The 22578-nt window shown below is 33.0% G+C and overlaps 1 protein-coding gene across 1 annotated transcript; it reads right to left on the bottom strand.

Annotated features, from left to right (window-relative positions):
- Positions 1–4794: 4794 nt before the first annotated feature.
- Positions 4795–22335, bottom strand: LOC105319894 (telomeric repeat-binding factor 2-interacting protein 1). The gene is made up of 13 exons (XM_011417618.4): positions 22179–22335; positions 18436–18482; positions 17946–18050; positions 15623–15736; positions 14433–14547; positions 13330–13447; positions 12784–12849; positions 8773–9684; positions 8057–8224; positions 7796–7870; positions 7053–7120; positions 6280–6394; positions 4795–5030 (listed from the first exon to the last, which is right to left on the bottom strand). The coding sequence occupies exons 1-13, from the start codon at positions 22284–22286 to the stop codon at positions 4912–4914; spliced, it is 2130 nt and encodes a 709-aa protein (XP_011415920.3). The 5' UTR covers positions 22287–22335; the 3' UTR covers positions 4795–4911.
- Between the last annotated feature and the right edge of the window lie 243 nt (positions 22336–22578).

Genomic DNA, 22578 nt, shown 5'->3' with positions numbered 1-22578 from the left:
CATTTGAATCTAGTAAATAATACGGGTATATTCTTACATAACTTTAAACTTTACTTGGATTTCCCATATAAGTGTCCCAGGCAATCATACTCATTTTTAGCAGTTTCTAAAAGTAAAAACAACAGCTACTTTTAGTTACCCTTCTCTAAAAAAACGGAGTGTCAATAAAGTATACATCTATTGAGATATATTTGTTCATTAGTAAAAAAAAAAAAAACGAGGTATAAGAACTGCTGTAAGGACCAGATTGCATACACAAAGTTTTATACATGCCAAACTTACAAATCATAAAAGAATATGACTTGTTATCCCTAATCATATCCTACTGTTTATTAATACATGTAATTGTAAAGGATACAAACGTATGTACAACCTATTATTAGATAAACAGAGAAACATGTACATCTATATCGAAATGGAGAGAAAAGGGTCATAATTATGCACAAGAAACCTGTAGCAAACTTTTTGAACTCCCTTTTAAATCTACACAATTAATAATCAAAATTACATTGATTACAGTTCAGAATTCTTCATACAAAGTTTCCGACAGATAAATATCTTTTCAAAACAAAAAAAAGCAGAGTCTACTGTGTGCACTTTTTGTAAAAGAGATGGAGGCAGTATTTAACATTTATTTTATGAATGAACTGTAGTAAACCAATTATGAACTGATGTTGAAGAATAGATTTTGAGACAGTTTGATTTGTTATAAATAACATTTGATAAACAATCAGTTATTTTTAGAAAATATAAAAATAGAGAAATTATACAATTTTTAATTTAGTAGTTCTTATTGTGAAGCAATATATTTTTTCTTATAATATATAAAAGTAGCGCAAATCCAAATATGCACGAATTAAAAACTGTTGTTATATTCAGTAGTATATCCTCACTATATAACTCTATATAGACGAATAGTCAATAATTGTAATATAGCTCGTCCGAAAAATATTGACCGGTCAATATTTTTTTAATATTGACCGGCTAGGAATAATATCTAGAGAATATTCCCTCTATTTCAATTAATCGCTTCTGATTTATTGATTCGTAAATGATGACGTAAATAACTCTTCGCGACTCCAAAACAAGGTAACGGCATAATATAAAGTCAGCAAAGGCAAGTAAACAACGGAAGTGCAATGCGACGGTTTGCAATCATAACGGATATAAGAATTTGCGAATTACTGCAAGTAAAATCAGGTGGAACATCTGTATGTTAATTCTTACGGGCGGTGGAATATCATTAGTGACGGTTTGATGCTGAGGATATTTTGGAAATGAACTTTGCAAAAATTGAATTCGTGAATTCTTTGTTGAGCTGAGAAACTTACGGTGATCTGTTTTCAATTACTTAAATTTTGGTTTGTTTTTTCATATAACAAAACAAATGTTGACTGTGTTTTCGGGCAACATTGATTATATTAGCCCCCTTGAGACGACAATATTGCCCTCCGCTTCGCGTCCGGCAATATTTCGTCCCTCGGGGGCTAATATAATCAATGTTGCCCTCAACCCCAGTCAATATTTGTATATTAAAATAGAAATGCTTTTGACCAAAAATGTATGCTAATGAAAAATTGTAGATATGAGGAGTATAAAAGCTATCGCAAAAATATGTGATAAGCTGTAGTGTCGTAGTATAAATGGTTAAATTGTTTCTTTATTGTATTTTTTTTTTCAATTTTGTTTAGAACTGCAATAGTTTTTTTTAACTTCTTTATTCGCTTTCAAGTATCCATGTAAAACATGGTCCGATCACGTAAATATGGTTTATATATTATATACATATGTAAACAATGCCACTACCCCCCCCCTCTCTCTCTCTCTCTCTCTCTCTCTTAAAATTTACTTTAACTACACACGAACTGTAGAGTATAAAATATTCAAATAGTCAAAAGGTTTCCAATTTGATTGTATCAACTAATGTACGAGATATGTCACGTTTGTACTTGCATATGTTGTGAAAGTGGAAAATTCAATTAAAGAAAGATTAAAAAACGAAGTCATCATCAACGTGTTGTATATTGCAAACAGAAAGTCAGGAACGGGGTCTTTTACAATATTGCAGTGTACATGTACTTGACGGTTCGTTATAGGTCTGATTAATTATAAAGTTTATTTTAGGCAAAATCCATCTGTCAGGTAAACAGCATTCGGTCTAATATAATGTCAGTTGTGAATGACTGCAACATTGCATCCTCTAATAACTTGATCCAGCGATCCCATTTATCATTACCTTTTGATTAGAGTAGAGTTTCATGCATGTATATATTTAGGAAACAATTTAGGAACTTCAATATCAGAACATTGAACAACGCAAAACGTTTTGTGACCTTTACTGTTGGATGGCATAAACACAAATTGGTCTCTGCAATTATTTTTTTTCTCAAAAAAAGTATTTGATACATGGCAATTATAATATCCAGATCTGAACTGTTAAACAGTCTATATAATACATGGCACTATCCAGTCTATTTAAAAAACTTCTATGACGTCACCCATTGTATTTAGTCAACGTTCATTTTCACTATTCAATCAACAGTTGTTGGATATATAGATATCCAACTGATGGGCAGTTGTATATTTTTAATATTTAATCGCCCATCAGTTGGATATTCAAATATCCAACTGGGCATAAAACAAATAAAAATGACAAAATGTTGAAACATGTATTTCCAACATAAATTCAAATTTATAACACAGAATCTTGTCATCCATAGATATATATCCGATAAGCCACAAATAAAATTTCAGCAGAAATGTCTCCATTTCTTAATTTTGATAGATTTGGGATCAGCTATAAATAACTTCCAAAAACACTTTTAGACTTCCTCTTTGAACATGAACCACATCACTCCTTTTCCTTAGTTTTAACAATATAGGGAATATTGTCGCACTATGACTTCATAAGACTCCTATCAAAATTTTTAACAAATATTCGTCTGCGAATTTTCGTCAAAATTCTGATTTGTCCTTTCTCCTTGCAAGTCTAAAATATCATTCAAACGGTATCCGTGTCTTTCCCGGTAGTGTAGACCTCTGTATACATTGTATGTACTTTGCGTTAAAAAAATCATCATTTACATTTAAGGTGGCTCTACACACCACTTTTTGATGACGCAGTACGCAAAAAAGTAAATCTGGAATTATGCAATACCGGTACTGGCTGATTTAAACTGAGGCGAATTGTATGGGGACCGCTCTTTTTAAAAAATTGTTAAATGAATAGTCTTAGATTTAATTTGTTAATTGGAAAAATCATTACTTACAAGTAATGTGACACCTTCACGTTGTGTCGTATTATATATCGAAATGAACAATAAAATCAATTATAAATTTTATAAAGTTTCTTTTCAATTATAGACATCTTACAGCGTAGCGCATTGGGTTAGTGGGTTCATAACAAACCGGTAGGTCATGAGTTCGACTCCCGTCGAGGACAATAAAATTTTTAACTTTCCAAAATTTTCTAAAACGCATTTTTTGGTTGAATACTGTGAAAGAAAATTCTACACTGGTGAAAGTATTTTAATTATAATATACCTTAATCCACATTAATATTGACAGATGTTCCAATTAACCATCATAAGGGGATGGGAGGGTGGCTTTGAATTTCTCTCAGGTTGGGATACATAAATCGTATTAGTTAATATTCCCCTTTATTTATTTGACTTAGTTTTACATTAATGCGAATAAATTCACTTATATAGGCCTATAATGAAATATGTTTGTATTTAAATTATCATTCCATCGTGATATATATAGGAATTTTTCTTAAAATCAGTATGAAAAGTCCCCAAGATGTTTGGGCCTTGGGACTAAGGAACGATAACTCTTACCTGAGGAACTTTCATACCAAATAAAATATTTTTTGTGTTTATTTGCAATGATTTTCATTCAAATTGTTTATGTCACAGTTATTAAGATACATTTTCTTGTAACATCAAGCAGCTTTTTCAAATGATTTGTCAACAGAGTAAGAAAATGTTTTGGGGAAATACTAAAAAAATTGCAATAAAATTTTTGAATGTTAAGAAGTATTATATTTATTTTTAGGTGTCCGAAGGTAATATCCATCATATGACCAAAAAAATTCTCTAAATTTGTTAATAATTAACTTTTTAAAAATAATTTTACAAAAACACGAAAAAACATTTAAAAATTCTTTTAAAATACCTATAGTACCCCTATCATCATTTTAATATATGATAAGTATATGTTTTGTGCGCTTCTTTTGAAAATTGGAATAAACTTTGGGTGTATAGAGCCACCTTAAGTCTGCTCAGTACAGCGGAATGGTTTACTATAACATGCGCACCTGCTCATTCATCCATGAATAAAAGGTGTGTTTGGTTAGGCTATTGTGTATGGTACGATTGGAATCACAAATGAGCTAGATGGTTTTGTATTACAGCACAGTTAATTATATATGAATGGGTCAATGCCTCTTTGAGGTTCAGTGGGGGGATAAATAACTCGATGGCGTTGAATAGTTTAGAGAAAACATCGGCCCTCGGAGGGAATGTTTTCTCCAAACTATTCAACACTATCTCGTTATTTATCCATTACGGAGACTACCATATATATTAACAGTTTTGACAGTGAAATTGAAGTCTAATACAGTAACAGTTTTAAAAATCATATGCCAAAAGAAACATCTATAGAGGAAAATGTGTGTTGCCTTTTTTAAAATTAAAGAAAAATGTGTGTTGGGGGTTCCGCAAAATGCCAAGGTTTGGCAGATCACATATTAATATTTTATATTACAAGAGATAAAAACACATCCTTTGACGAGACTGAGATTTTTTATTTAAACTGAAAGTAACTTCTGATCTTAAAAACATTCAAACAAATTTCCTTTTATATTAAAAATTGAACACAGTGTTACATGTATCATGATGGTGGAGGTTTCTACAGCTGATCCAAGAACAGGATGCGCCTCTGGACGATTGATTCTCCGTACTTCCTGTACAACATGTCCAAGTCTTTGTCCAATTTGTCATCATCCTGTAAGTCCCAGGTCAACTTCCCTACAACATAGATATTTCTCCTTTGCACTGACAATTCAACATTTTGATATTCAGCTTTACAAAATTGTACACACTTTGACTAAATTATTAAAACAACTGCCGGACATTGTATTCCCTTATATTTTTTTTTAATTTCTTTTTTGGATAAGACCATAAGATTCAATATTAAATGTACATCTTTTTCTTTTAAATGCATGAATAAAAATCAATATGAATATTTCTTTCACTGGAAACAAAATGTCATTCAAATACAAAATTACCAATGAAGGGCATGTATAGTTCATTTTATTAATATAAATTCATCTATTTATTAACAAATTGTAACCTTTTTATGCAATCTGAATAAAATACAGATCTCTACATAAGCGCACCAGTGTGCTGTGCGCTTTTGTAGAGATCTGTATTTTAATCAGATTGCCTTTTTATGTTAAGATGTAAACAAAATCATTTTTATATTTTGAGGTTGTGGAAGACATACTTTGAAATGAAAATCCAAAAGAAACATGGCAAAATCTTACAGCAATATGCGCAGTATTTTTAGGAATTTCATTTTGCTGCCAAAACCTGCTATTATGATCATTTTACATGTAACTTTAACCTTAATGATAAATAAAATTAAAATAAATCATTTAATTTTATCAGAAAAAAAAATATTCTCCACTTACAAAAATGTAGCAAGCAATTTTTGTACAGGGCAACAATTATGTAAATTTTCTTCAATCAGGGCCTCTGAATAATTTTTCCTCTAAAATATTACTATAAACAGAAGTTTATAAACCTCTTTAATTGTCATCTTAGAAAAAATATTACAATTTCACAATAAAAATTTCCAACATGAAAATTGCAGCTCATATTGCATTAAGTGTAAACATATTGCATTAAGGTGGAATAACACACCTGGAAAAAGTCACTCGAATTAACAGTAAATTATTTGATTATGAAAGATATTATGATAAATAAACATTACATATGTCAAATATGCGAAAAATTTGCAGTTTGAGGATAAAAAATGAATATCTGAAAAATTCAATGCAGTAAGTAACAGCAAAAGCCCCCAATGGATTCGAACTTGGGATGTACGGATCACAAGTCTGACACTTTAACCACCCGGCTATGGAGTATGGTACATGTTGTTATCAATAAAATCCTTTTAATATAATAAAATGTTGTTTTGATCAGAGGTCAGCCATTTTGTGAGATGTGTAATGTGTTATTCCACCTTAAGTGTAAACAGGTCTGACTGTCTTACCATTACGCTCTCCGCTCGTCCTCAGCCATTCTAACGATTCATTGATGTCTCCATTGTTGATGAATAGGACATACCGAACTTGTTTCACAGTCAGCTGGTACTCTTGACACAAAGTCTGTACTCAACAAAGAACAAGAAATATACAGGTTATTTTCTTGGAAAAAGAGAGCAAGCTTATATGCCCCAGGCTCCCTAATTACTTGACAATCCTACATATAATGAATGGCAGGGTATGCGTTAAATACACAAAATAATTTGATCGAGGGGCATAATTCCCCATTATTCATCCTATGAAAACTTTCAGCAAATATGTCTGTCTTTAACAACAAAATTTTAAATTCAAATGTGCCAAAATTCCTAGAAAAATAATGGAACCGGAATATTCTGGTATTATGTACATCAACAAAATGTGTCCCAACTCCCTACAAATAATTCTTCACAGTGGTCAAAGAGGAATAACGTAACAAACTGTTCATTACTAGATTCAATACAAGTTCAAAATAGCCAAAATTCTTGATAAAATATCGGAACCAGAATTTCCTGGTAATAGGCATATCTACACATTGTGTCCTAATTCCCTACAAACTTTCAGGGAATTCTGTGCAATGGATTAAGAGGAGTTGTGTTTTCAAAATAACATGGCCGATGGACTGACTGACCTACATGTAGGTGATGGACAGGTTAAAAATTTAATACCTCCTGCAACAAGATATGAGGGGTATAATGAATATTGCTAAAATATACTCCCCCCAGAAAATTTTCTTAAAACATACCAAAATAAGATCCTTGGTGTCCTCCTTATCCAAACAGTTTTCCATTAGTGCATCTTCTTGTGCAATTTCTGTAAACATAAACATTGAAATGCCTGTATTTGTTGCAAGACTTAAAGTTGACCTTACTGGTTATATCTACAGCCTTTGAAAATGTGATTTGAATGTGATGTAGGGAATTAGTATATACCGGTAAAGTAAATGATTTGGATACAAAGTATGGGATTTGGATGTGAGGTAAGTAATTAGGCTATAAAGGGATTTTGGATGTGAAGTAGAAATTAGGATATAAAATAAAGGATTTAGATGCAAATTAAGGGATCTGGATACTGCATATTCCTAATTAAATGTAAGGAATTAATATCCACGTAAAATTGCGAGAGGCACATCTTGAAATTCTTAAAAGCTCGCTTTTATTTTCAGACATCTGTAAACTTTATGAAACTATGATTAAAAACTTTTCATTCGCAATTTAATGTTCTCACGATTTGATAGAAATCAGTTTAATCGTGGAATTAAGTACTCACATAAAATAAGGAATCTACAGTATGAGCAAGAGATTTAGATATGAAGCAAGGGATTTGGATAAAAAGCAAGGGATTTGGATATAAAGCAAAGAATTTGGGTATAAAGCAAGGGATTTGGGTATAAAGTAAGGGATTTGGGTATAAAGCAAGGGATTTGGGTATAAAGTAAGGGATTTGGGTATAAAGTAAGGGATTTGGATAATGAAGTAAGACAATTACCAGCTGTCCCAGCAGATTCTTCGTCATCATTAAACACTGTTACATAGGTTGTTCTAGACTTGGACTTCCTTGGACCTTCAATAGAAAGTGTCGTTATATTACATAGTAATTCACACACAGTTAGTCTGTATGAATCAGACAGTGTAAGAGGAGCATTTTTGTCCCCAAAGGAATGATAACGTTCAAAGTTTCAATTTCATTTTCAACTTATTTGGATCCCTTGTTTTAACACTTAAATACACTGGAATACTATATACATACTTGATGGCTTTCTAGTATTTTCAGATGTTTTTTTAGAAGCTTCATCGGAGGAATTGGAGCTTTTTCCAGATCTGAGTCTAACTGAAGTCGTTTCTTCCTTGAGACTCTGCCCCTTACTGGCCATAGCAAGGTTTGATCTGAGGCGCCTCTTCTTCGGGGTACTTGTTCCTGAAATAATAGGAAATCTACTCTAAACAAAGCATTCTTATTGCCCCCCCCCCCAAAAAAGAAATTTAAAGCGGTTCCGACATAACAAAAACTGGGGGTGGGGGTTGGATTGAAGTTCTAATTTTAATTAGATTGGTATAACAACCATGGCCATATCTCACTCTTAACATTGCTATCTATGATTTTTTATATCTTCAATTGAAAAAGTCCATTCATTTAAAGTTATATTAAAGTTATCCGTGTTTACATGTTCAATATAAAAACATAAATATTAATGCAACAGTCAAACCATAAGCTTGTACCATGATCATTATGACACACATACATGTATATAGATTTTCAGACTGTATAAAACTTCTTGTGAAGAAGAGCTCTGTTTCAAGATTTGTAAAATATTCTAATATTAGAGCTAGAGTATTTGAATTTTTCCTTTCCTACATGTATATATAATAGTTTATGGCCAATAATATCATATATATTTATAACTTTATGATAAGGTATGGGTAATGGGTAGTTTGTTGGCTTGATCCAGCCTCTATCAAACTTACCTTCATCATCTGATACTTGGGTGGATGTCTTGGCAACACGTTTCAGTAGTTCTTTATCAAAGTCATCTTCTAGCTCGTCATCATCAATGTAATCATCGAGCACGTTGGCATTCTCAACTCGTGATGATCGCGTATTGACGGTCTCTTTACCAGAGCTAGCCTTGTTAGACGTTGCCTTAAACAAGCAGCCAATAGAGGCCTTGCCTTCTTTGGATCTGGTCGGAGACTTGGGGAAATTCTTCACTTGACCCGGCGTTAGCGTAGATCCCTCAGTGTTGTACAGAGTTTTCTGGAGTTTCTTCTCCAAGTTTTGAACATTTGACTGGCCATCACTACGTCCTGTTTTTGCAGTGTCCGATTTTCCTGGATTTTGTGAATCTTTACGTGGGGAATCTCCAACTGTTTCTCTGTTCCGACTAGATGTTCTCTGCACCTTCGGGCTGCTTTTATGTAATTTGGAAGGTGTGCTTCTGGTTTGAGTTTCAATGTTCTGGGAAGCTTCGTTTTCCCTGAGAGGATTTCTACGAGGCCTTCCTATTTTCTTTTTAACAGGTTCTGATGACTCATCATCAGTAGTTGTACTCAATTTCAATGGACTTTCTGTCCCAGCTTGTTTTGAAGTGTTTTTAACAAACTGCAGTTTTCTATGTTTTTTCCTTCCTCTTCCAGCTCCAGCATTACTTGTCTCACCTGAATCTTCCGAAGATTCTGCGAAGTATTTGCTCTTCTCTGTAGAAGCGGGCTTTCGAGGACTGGATGAAGAGGCCGTTTTTCCTGGGCTAGGCGATTTCAACCCAGATTTCGTTTTTGTCCGAGATTTTTCAACATTCTGCTTAGCGGGAGTGGATGCCTTGGGCGATCTCGATAAAAAATTTATTTGTGGAGATGAAGGTGCTGATTTTTTACCGGTACCTGAAAAAGAAAGAAAATTTTAAACATATATATAAAGTACAATCAAATTTAATATACATGTATCCTGTCTAACTAAAGAGTATACAATCAATTAAGACACAAACAATACTAATGAGGACAAGAGGCCCAGGGGCCACATCGCTCACCTGAGCAACAATTGCCTTCATTCTGATCAAATTAGCATTACAGTATCAAAATATCTTGACAACTGAGTACAGTAGATCTTGCTAAAAAAAAATTGAAAATCTGCCAATTTTTACCACCTCTTATTTTTTGGTAAATACCAAGCCCCTTTTGTTGTTGTACCTGTAAGAAGATTTTTCTCTATTCCTATATACCCCCCCCCCCCCCATTTCATGGCCCCACTTTTCTCTAGGGAATCATGGTTTCATCAAACTTTAATCTGCATAACCTGTGCTTTCACACCAAGTACTGAGTTTTGAACCGAAAACTTTCCCAGAATACTTTTAAAGATTTTCTCTTTATATTCCTATGTAAAAATTCAAACCGCCATCACCGTCTCGCCCTACCACTAGGGACTGTGATTTTGCAAACTTGAATTTACACTACCGGAGGATGCCTCTACACAATTTTAAACCTTTTCTGGCCAAATAGTCTTTAAAAAGAAGATTTTTAAAGATTTTCTCTATATATTCCTAAGTAAAAATTCATCCCCCATTGTGGCCTCACCATACCACTGGACTATTATTTAAACAAACTTGAATCTATATGATCTGGGGATGCTTCCACTCAAATTTGGGCTTTCCTGGCCTAATAGTTTTGAGAAGAAGACTTTTAAAGATTTTCTCTATCTATAAAAATTTATCCCCCATTGTGACCCCGCCCTACCCCCAGGGACAATGATTTGAACAAACTTGAATCTACACTTCCTAAGGATGGTTACATGCCAATTTGAGCTTTCTTGGCCAAATAGTTTTGAGAAGAAGATTTTTAAAAGATTTCCTCTATATATTCCTATATAAAACCTGATCCCCCAATTGTGGCCCCACCCTACCCCCGGGGACCATGATTTGAAAAAACTTAAATCTACACTATCTGAGGATGCTTCCACTCAAATTTGAGCTTTCCTGGCCTAATAGTTTTTGAGAAGAAGATTTTTAAAGATTTTCTCTATATATTCCTATGTAAAACATGACCCCCTATTGTGGCCCCACCCTACCCCCGGGGACCATGATTTGATCAAACTTGAATCTACACTACCTAATGATGCCTCCACACAAGTTTAAGCTTTCAGGCCGAATAGTTTTTGAGAAGAAGATTTTTAAAAAATACCAACAATTTTTCAATAATTCTCAATTATCTCCCCTTTAAAGAGGGCGTGGCACTTCATTTGAACAAACTTGAATCCCCTTCACCTAGTGGTGCTTTGTGCCAAATTTAGTTGAAATCTGTTCAGTGGTTCTTAGGAAGATGAAAATGTGAAAAGTTTACAACAACGACAACAACGACGACGACAGACAACGGAGAAATTGTGATCAGAAAAGCTCACTTGAGCCTTTGGCTCAGGTGAGCTAAAAAAGGTTAAGTTTACAATACAATAAGTTGTTAAAGTTTGTTTCTGGAAGAACAGACTTTGAAAATTTTCTTAATAAATATTGACAATTTTTTTTACTTTTTTAATCTTTAGTTTTTAAGATCTATGTACAAACATAGAATTGTGAGCAAATCTCTGTATCTTGCATATAATTCGAAGCTTAACACTCAAATATGGTTAGTAAATAGAAATTGTAAACAATTAAACACAAGAAACATGCACTATAACAAATAAAGAACACAATTTATTTTTTCGAAATGAATCATATATAAACATGTACATATACCTACATATTTCCGACAGCGATATCAAACTCTATTTAAACTGAATAAACTCGAGAAAATGCCAAGCATCTCAACAAAACCTATTGCATTAATCTACCATTACGCAAAAGATAATGCCGAATTACCGATAGAATGAATTGTATTTCAGTACTTTTTTGATACATCAGATTTTGCTTAATTTGCGCAGGTAAACGGTTAACTGTTTGATTTACCGAAGTCTCTGTTTGATTTGATACGTAAAAATCACGAAATACAGACGATAGTTCCCAGGTTACAAAGCATAAATAATGAAAACGAAACGAAAATCAGAACAAGCTAACACCAATTAACGTCATGTGTGAAAACTGTCAACGCATTGAAATATTTAGCCTCAATTTACTTCACAAAATCGGCACCAATATATTTTGCATGTTTCAAAAATTTCCCTTCATTCGCGAACTGTTGCACAACAAGCAAATTCATCATAGTCAGATCGACCCTTTTTCGTATAATGTCATGGCTGCTTTAAACAAAGAACCTCGTTTTAGAAGTATGGAATACGAGTCTTGGTAAAATGGGTACGCAAACCCGGGCCGTGGCAAAATAAAAGCCGTGGCAGATCGGCAATCGTCAACTCCAAATACGCATTATTTTGCAGCAATATTTACAGCAAATACAAATATACTTGTCCATCAAATATCCTGAAATTTTAATGAGATTGGCAGATTAATAACTGCCAATCTTTTGTTTTGCCCAGGCCAAGTCTTGTCTACCCATTTTACCGGATGCCGAATCCGAAGCTATTAAACTGATTGAAACACGCCTTTCCTTTATTATTATTTTCGTAATAACTCAGATTTGAAACAGAATTAGACCTTAATTTTTGCAATTTATATTTTCCTTCCCATAAGGATAATTTATGCTAAACTACGTTGAATTGGAATCAGTAGTTCTTGAGAAGAAGATTTTTAAAAATGCACCCCCCTTTTTCTACAGTTTCAAGGTTTTCTCCACTTTGAATACAGATCGGACTTTTATTTCTGCAATTAATATTCGCCCTCCCATAAGGATGCTTTGTGCCAAATTTGATTGAAATTGGATAAGCGGTTTTAGAGAAGAAGTTCAAAATGTAAAAAGTTTACAGACGGACAGACAGACGGACGGACGGACAGATGGACGACGGACAAAAAGTGATCAGAATAGCTCACTTGAGCTTTCAGCTCAGGTGAGCTAAAAAACTACACTCAGCAGGTTTATATTTAAACTTTTTGATGGCCCTACCTGGACTTTTCTGCGGGGACTTTGATGTTTTCTTTTCTGGTGAAAGGTTTACTTCATCTGGGGAAGCTGTAATAACGAAATTAAATCAATGATGATCCTGTTTACAGAAGTGTTACAAATTACATTCCTTATTACATGATTATTTAGTAACTCTCTGAATGGCTAATATCAAACAATTAAGAAAAAAAACCACATTATGCTCACCTGAATGATCTGGGGGGTGGGGGGGTGTCAGCACCCCCCTCACCCCCCTGAAAAATTTAAATTTCTTTATATTTACAATATAAAATTACCCAAAATATGCCTCATACTTTTTTTCATTTTATTTTTTTTGTCGATCATTACAATGAGAGTTCAAATACATCTAAAATGTAGCTCATGGGTCAACTGTCTCATATTTTCCAGGATATAAAAAGTTCTGCAGTTGATATTATATGAAACACTATCACAATAAAATGCAATTTATTTTACCAATTAACATTAGGGTTAGATTTGTAATAAAAAAAAAAAAAGACAGCGAGTTCATTTGTTTTAAACTGAAATTACCAAGATATTCCGGGTTGAGTTTTAACTTGTGTTTCAAGGGAATAGGATACAAATTGAGGTTGTGCTTGATGATTTTTCTGTAGCGTGTGTTCATGGAGGAAGCAGGGTGCTTCGTTATCTGAAAGTAATTAAATGAAATAATCAATTATGCACATTATTACACATACATGTACAAGGTTGAAGTATGAAATGCAAGTGACTTTTCAATCCTGACATCAGAAACAGAAGAGATTGCTAAATCAGTTAATATTTAAACTTGGTCTTATTAAAGTGAAAAGTGATGATTTTTCAACACAAATACTGTAAACTCAACTTTTAGTTATCACAACTTTAGTTTGTGATTGAATAATATTAAAAATTGTTCATGGCCACATAATTTCATTATATTTTAAAGTAATATTAAGTCTATGATTAAAGCTTCTAACAAGTAAATTAAGAATAAAGTGATTCCAATGTCAAAAGTTTGCAACAAGGTCATCATGAACCTCATGAAAACTTCGCAAGCACAATTAAAGTTGGGTAACAGTACACAAGGGGTCACAAGCTAACAACTCATAAAACTGACTGCAGTGCTATTAGCTTTGTTGATGTGTCACAGTATGAATGAACCACCGACAACAGTCCCCTAAACTACCCTTCTTTCCTTACCCTTAATTCTTCCATCTCCTCCCAGACAACAGTCAACAGTCCCCTAAACTACCCTTCTTTTCTTACCCTTAATTCTTCCATCTCCTCCCCGACAACAGTCAACAGTCCCCTAAACTACCCTTCTTTCCTTACCCTTAATTCTTCCATCTCCTCCCAGACAACAGTCAACAGTCCCCTAAACCACCCTTCTTTTCTTACCCTTAATTCTTCATTCTCCTCCCCGACAACAGTCAACAGTCCCCTAAACTACCCCTCTTTTCTTACCCTTAATTCTTCCATCTCCTCCCCGACAACAGTCAACAGTCCCCTAAACTACCCTTCTTTCTTTACCCTTAATTCTGCATTCTCCTCCCCGACAACAGTCAACAGTCCCCTAAACTACCCTTCTTTCCTTACCCTTAATTCTTCTATCTCCTCCCAGACAACAGTCCCCTAAACTACCCTTCTTTCCTTACCCCTAGTTCTTCCATCTCCTCCCACAATGAAATTCCTGACACTTTGCCATGGTAGTCGTTTTTAATGATGTACTTCAGAATTGCCATATCATCGTCATAACTGTACATCTTCCTCCTGAAAATTAATTTTATTCCTTAATCTGGTAAGTAGAAGACACTATGATTTGTATGACTGAAGAATTTAACATTTTGTTCCACTTTCTGGTAAGATACCTAGGTATTTAATGACTAAAGAATTTCACAGAGTTAATCTACGTGTAATTCTTTCAGTAGTTAATCATTTTTCTTTCTTTCTTGACAAAAGAAACCATAAAAGTGTGCGGGTTTGGATATGGGTTATTGTTTGGAAGCATTTATTTAACTTTCATAAATTATACACATTATAGTCTTCATTACTTTAAAGATTTTATTTTACTGATTTTTGCTAACAAAAATTGTATTATCCCAACCACTTGTATGAATAACATTTAAAAAATCTTCAAACTGTCAAACTTGCTGGCTCTAAGATTAGTACACTATCAAAAATCATAGTCTTTTTGATTTCAAAAAGAAAAATCTATTCTGGTCTGAATTGTGACTTCTTCCCAGTTCCTGCCCCAAATACAATTAAGATTGAAATTTCTTAACACTGACTAGCTTCCATCATAATTTCATGAAACATTTTCTCAGAGATATATTTTCCAGTAAGACATTACTTCTAGGTCCCCAGCACAGGCTATAGCCTTTGTATGACTCTCATGATTAAACTCCGAGCAAAACTTCTATTCATTATTAAAGCATTGAATCACAAATAATTCACAAATACAATGAAGCGCAATAGTGAAGAGAAAATATTGAAGAACACTCAACCCTTTTTTCATACTTTCTTAATTATCTTCCTTTGAATGGAAACCTGGGTCCTCCTCTAAACAACTTTGAAAGCACTTAACATAGGGATTCTTTGTGCCAAGTTTGGTTTAAATTGGCTCAAAGAATCTGGAGGTTAGTTGAAAATGTACACACTTTACAAATGGACAGACAGACAGACAGAGATGATAGACAAAAGGTGATCAGAAAAGCTAACACAAGCAATCAGCTCAAGTACGCAAAAAATATTCTGACACACTAATAAATCTCACTCTATTGATGAATGCTTGTGCACATAAATTGTAACTGTATGCATCAAAATTAAAATCAAAAATATTGCGTACCCTTTGAAATGTTTTGAGCTTGCTTTCAGAATCAAAGAGTCGTTGTCGTCAAATGAAATGTCACTCACTTCTTCCTCCGAGGCATTGCGTATGACCGTCTTACGAGGTATCAACCTGCGAGAGAGAAGAAAACAAATCAGCAATATAGTTTGATACACCTCCAGGGATGGGGTAATGGTAATTTGTAATGGTAATTGAGTGTAATTAATTACAAATTTTGATGTAATTGAAAGTAATGTGTAATTGGCCAAATTTTCAATTACATGTAATGGTAATTTAATTAATTACTTTCAAAAAATGCATGTAATTCCAATATTACTTTTCAATTACTTTCAATTATACACTGATGAACATATAAAAATGAAGCTTTCAAATACCCATTGTTCCCCACACTAACAATGGTACAAAGTCAAGTTAGGAAGAATAGTTAAAAAGCTTTGAACTATTATTATATATATCATACTAAATATTTTTCAAAATGGATTTTTTCACTGATTCAATATTTAATGATAAGTTTTCCAAATTTAATTAAGTACATGTATTTGATGATTGGTTTGATCCCTTTTTGCTTAAAAAATACTTATTTTCCTTCGTATTAGAATAATTAGTGTGTCAATTGTCATTGAGTTAGTCTAAAACATCACTGTTTAATTTACAGACAAAATTAGTGTTATCAAAATTTATATATAAACTATCAAGGCATGCTTTGTAATTAATAGCCTTATAAAATACACAGAGCTAAAATGCATGGCTTCAAATGGGTGTTAAGTTTTTGGTGCCTGACATGTCCACAGGGTGTGTTCCCTTATTGCTAACATTTTGATAATTAGGTAGAGAACAACAGGTGTGAATTGTGTTTTGATAACAATTATAGTCTGCCCTCTACCTGAGATTTAACCTGTACTTTGGCATTGTATTTACAAAGAAAAAAAATAGTTTTTAAAAATGCAAAGGAGAAAGTTTTCATATAATAGTTTTGCATGCAGGAAATATTTTAGTTGACATGATAGGTGTAGGTTAGGGTATATGACTTTTAAATGTTTATTGAATATTAAGGTGGTATGGGACACCTCCATATTGTGACTACCAATACCTGCGTATTGAAATAAACAATTAAACCAAATTTATACTTTTTCAAAAAACTTATCAGAGTAGTTAGCAAATTCTCAAACAGTGATTTTTTTTTTATTATGAGGAAATTTTTATTCATATTATAGACATACGTCCTGAAATGTTTATGTGTTGTATATAAATCATGATTTTAGTAAATTTTGATGAAAATGTAATTTGTAATTTAATTAATTACTTCTGCAAAGTAAATGTAATTTAATTAATTACATTTGAAAACTCTTGTAATGGTAATGGTAATTTAATTGAAGAATTTAAGCAAGTAATTGTAATTTAATTAATTACTTTCCATTGTAATTGACCCCATCCCTGTACACCTCACACACATACCATAAGTTAAGTCCCATAAAAAGGTTTTAATCTTAGTTTCTTCTGATATCTTCCAATAATCCGTAGGTAATGAATTTGCCAACAGCAATATCTTTTTTTTATTTTTTTTTTCAATTTCACCTACGAACATAATAGTAGAAATTTTATAACTGAGATTCTCTTTCGTTTTAATACTTTTTCAAATATGAAAAGTACTTTAACAAAGACAGCAATGTTTTTTTATATTTTTATATTAAAATAAGGTGAATCTTGCCTTCCAAAGTTCATGAACTTATAGTTTACCCCAGAAAAATTCTACCTTTTACTTTGTGCCAGTAATAGTGCATGTTTTTTTTACTAAAAAAAATTGAGTCAAAGCGTTCTCACTATAAATTCAAATCATACAACCTTAGCAAATTTTTTTTCGACTGTTTTGGACTGATTTAGGATTATATTCTGTTAAAATTTTAATACCAATTTTTTTTTTGACACATTTGACTTCAGATGTCATTTAAATACTTTACTTGCCTCTGAAAATCTTTTGAACCTCTTCTCCAGCCTCGTAAGGTGAAATGGTGTGGTTTGTTTAAAGTCTAAAATGGCGACTCTTGATCTAAACATGGATTTAACATACTTCACTTAGGGTGTTTAGGAAAAAGTTTGAGGCAAGTAAAGTGGTGAATCAATAGTAAAATATCTCAGGAATTTGTTGGTAAGAAAACAATTACAGAAATTACATTTACTTCATATTAAATTAATTAATTACTTTAATAAGTCCAAAACCATGTCCAAATTTTGTGCACAATATATATACAGTTTTTTTGTATGGTTGGAACTGTATATAGCAACCAAAATAAAACAGATTAGATAATACATATTAAATTACCTGTATTTCTCCTTTTCCAGTAACTTGTTAGCTTTGACACAATCTTCAATGTACCTCACAGAGTAGTTATTTTCAGATACCAAGAAATCATCATCATTGGCGAGCCTGTTATTCAGAAAGTCCAGATTTACAACTCATGTCTCAAGATTATACTTATAATAGACTCATAAATAAGTATTCATTTGTGTTCTGAATTTAAAACAGTTATCTTTGGCCATGCTACATGTACATATGTATTAAAAGAGCCATGCAAAGTGACAGTGGAAATTTCATACAATTCTTAAAATTCTTTCAGAAATTACATGCATATAACTTTAAACATTTTGATTCAAGTAAGGTCTCAATTTATGGTCATGTTATTAAACTGCCTAATTAGCTCATTGAATAGTTGTGATGGCAATTTTTTGAAATGCAAGGAAAAATTTGGCACTTAGGCTGCTACAATTTTTTTTTTCCTTACAAAATTTAAATCTAAATTACATGAACATACTTGATTGCATTCAAGGCAAGTCTGGCTGTTATGGTGCCTCCATGTTCCTACAAGGTAAAAAAGAAGGTAAACAAAGCAATTAATAAAATACATCATACGTCTTTATAGTAAACAAAGCAAAAAACATCATTAAGACCATCTTTACAAATGTTGTTTACTAAATAATGTTCATGAGAATGTTACTTTACAATAAGGGTGATAAATTGATTTGCGGCAAATAATTTTTGCAACAGCTCTGAACTTAAGCATATAATGATAAAAAGAAATACAATGGACATCAGAGGACAAGTTTTTAGTAAGAAAATTCTTCAAGGCTGGGCTCTTGCAAACCTTGTGAAAATTTTTTATTAATCCTTCATGCCATGAAAAGTCACTGTTGTTTGGAATCATTTACAGTACATGTACAAAGTATGGGTCTTACCTTTTGAACTACAAGTACTGTACAAGGTTTTGGGTTAAAAAAAAATCATGTAATGACACAATGAGAGGGGACTGAATGTGACAAACATGTCTACCACGTACTTCTTATTACAATACAACGTATAAAATAACTACCATTCTTACCATAGTTTTTCAGTATTTTTCATTCAAAAAATAAATCTTTGTCTTGCTTTACTTATTTACTTACATAAATAATCTGTAGAAGAAATGAGTGAGAGAAATTTGACTGCGCAAGACTGATTGTTATGAAAAGGCTGAAACTGACAGACAGAAAGGGTGATAAAATGCTGCTTGTACATATACAAATGTACTGGGTTATAAATATAAAGGCATGGTCTTGATTTGAGCTATACATTTTATTTTCATTTTTAATAAATATGCTTAAAAAACCTATTTTGAAAGGTAAATTTTGAATGCAATGCATGTCAAATTTACATATAGACTGTGGCATAGAAATCACCATACTAAAACAAAATGAAATGTGACAAAAACTAGAAACTGTTTGAGAAATGACTATTTAAACAGCAATTTTTAAGAAATTCAATTTTATAGTACTGCATGTCATGATTTCAGTTGATTTGCAAGGACCTCATGCACTGTCATAGCTAACAGGTGGAACTGATTTGGAGAAAAAATGACAGACCAGACCTGATTCAAACCCCGGCCCCCTGAATCCCTCGTCCGGTGCCCTACCCACTGAGCTTTCTGGTGCAAGTATGTGAATCTCGGTTTGATCTGTCATTATTTCTCATATTACGGTACATTTATAGTGTCGTGCCAACCCAAGGACAGCCAGAACTGACAGAAAAACTCTTGCTGGAGTAAGAGCCTGGGGGTGATCCTTTAGGGCAGAAGATCAATTTAGAAGAATGTGACGGTGAGGTATACCAAAACAATAGGAATTACACTCTATACCTATGAAGTTGTAAAACTTTTTCTATATGGAGGAAAAAAGAATCACTTCAAGTACGGTAGTTCACAAGCCGTGATATCATCAGCATCCATAATGAATTTTGAATCTCATACTAACTTCATGTTTAGCCATAATTGTTTTTGATGTAAAATAAGAGTTAAAACAAACTCACATATAACTTGTTCAAAAGATTAATAAAATGCTCTTCTGCAATTTGTCAATTTTATCTACTAAATTTCAATTCTTTGGGATCTTTGCTTCTATGACGTAATTTGTCAAGATTTGTCTGCCTCTACCAATAACATGTCATAATGTAGACTGAGCACAAATTTAGCATAATGATTACATGATAGGCGGATTCGACTTACAAGATAGTCTGTCCCAAGTTATTGCTTCCATCACTTTTTGATGATTTTTAATAAAAATACACATACCTGTGAAAGAGGTACAGTTAAAACTGATGAAATGAAAAAATATCCAAGATATCTTCATTGACAAATTATCCCTTTTCACTCATTTAAGTTTACAGGAAGGAAAACAGATTTCTTAAGGAGATTTTTGATATTAAGAAATGTTTACATCTTTTCTTAATCTGGAAGTACTCGGGACACCTCGCACAAGTTTTCAACATTATCATCCGGGCTTATTAATGGCTGATACAATGCAAAATCCCGGTAGACTTTCTATTTTTGGATGTGTATTGAAACCTGAAGCGGTAGAGGGGGCATTTAAAAACAGATAATCTGGACATTTTTCATATTAAAGGATGAATGTAGTTTAAGCACAAAGGTATTTATTATTGTCTAAATATCAAGCAAAAAGTGGTGGAAGCAAAAACTCAGGACAGAGTATAGGCTGCTTGTCTACTGCAAATTGATTTCTCCCATCCCTTTACACATGTTTTCATTCACCTATATGACTGTTTCATATAATCATACCAAAATCAATATGCAGTTTTAGAAAATTATATCCGATCGACTTTTACATAATTGTATAAGTCGGATAAAAGAAGTGTCAAACCCGTCTGACAGAACTTGATCTATATGATAGCGCGCGCAGCGAGGCGGCGCGAAGCGCCGCTCGCGTAGCGAGCGCCATAGACAACGTGTACGAACGGAGGAAATTCGAGTTGAAATCTGCACATTGTTCAAAGAAAATTTTATGAGGCCACGTGAAAACGTTCTACTATCCCAGTGATCCTTTGCGGTGCATAGCAACATGGTTGAACAGGAAGCCTTTCTGAGGAAAATTCTTAGTACCTGTAAATCGCATACATCATTTGCATTTAACAATAAATAATCCTTTTAAAAACATTAAAGTAAACAACACATATGCTTACGTAAAAAACTGTACCTATGACGTCATTTCCTTCCCCGAATTTGTCCGACAATTCACGAAAACTGTCGAGCGCAAAAAGTTAAGTATGACGTCACAGTGATCTCGCGTTTTATATTCCCGCGATACATTTAGAGGTGGATCAAGCATCTGTACTGAATGTAACGTGTAGGAAGTACTCAGTAGGGAGTCACTAATACTGATACTTCGCTCGCTATTAACAGTGACTCTTTGGCTGATTAGTTTTGTTTTGATGATTTTTTTTTTTGCTCAGTAAATACACATGCAAGTTCCATGCTAAATTTATTGTCATATTGATCCAATCATTGTATACGTTAGGTAGGTGACAAAAAATTATTAAAAAAGAAAAGTCTAATCGTTATTAGATCTACGTGTAGCCACGTCATTTTGAAATGAATAAATAAAAGAAAAAAATTAAACTGTTAAAATATCTACATGTATTTGTTATAGTTGCATATGTGCATGGTCAATCGCGGCAAACCTTTCAATAATATTGGATATCACACACTAAAAAGAGGGGGAGGGCACATATGTCTACAACGCTTATATAGCGTACAAAAATTAAAAAGATTAAAAACAAAATTGATGTCACAGAGGAAAATAATTAAAACACCGGTAACAACAAGGAACAAAATGAGAAATAACACAGACACACAATTTATTGATTTTAATGATCATTATTAAAAGGTAAAGAAAAGATAAAAAAAATTAAAAAACCGGCTTTGTGTTTATCAAAATATTTTAATAAGTCTGTTTAACATTTTATTAATGCTCAGTGGTAGTTTTTTGTTTAAGTGTATAAGCCTAGGAAGGGACCATAGGAATGAAAGTTTGATATCTTCCGGTTCCTTGCGGTGGTAAAAGTTTTCGAGACAAAGCCAAAGTTTTTTGGTTTAGATAAGTCCACGGGTTACATTTAACAATGATGACAGATGTATGGCTCCTTCTGCGCTCGCCCCAACGGTCACACCGTAAAACATATTATTTTGTTCCCCACTTAATTTTATGAAAATATCATATCAATATAATATACCTCAACTATTGGCTGTATTTTACTCCGTGTTGCACAAGGACGAAAGTAGAAAACAATAGGATTTCCCTTTTCATCTTCAAAAATTTTCTTGCTTTCTTCAGGATTCATTTTTCCCACGTATCAGTGTCAATTTACTTCACTTACGCAAAGCATACTTGTCGCGATAAAAAGCGCATAGAAGATAATGATCATTCCGGTGTCTGCTTAAAAAAGACACCAACCTATTCGGCCGTTTCGTCCTTTTTCATAATTTGAATGAGTTTTAAAATTTCCTTTACAAATTTGCAAGAATTAACCAAATGTCTTATCATTCCAAAGTTCAGGTCGTCCATACAATTTTCTCCAGACCTGCAGCTATAGACTTTAATATAAAAGGGGCATGGTCACGATTTCGATGGAA

Source organism: Magallana gigas, chromosome 8 (genome assembly GCF_963853765.1).
Source record: "Magallana gigas chromosome 8, xbMagGiga1.1, whole genome shotgun sequence".
Classification (NCBI taxonomy): Eukaryota; Metazoa; Mollusca; class Bivalvia; order Ostreida; family Ostreidae; genus Magallana; species Magallana gigas.
Note: the sequence above shows the minus strand (reverse complement) of the source record. Positions and strands in the feature narration are given on the sequence as shown.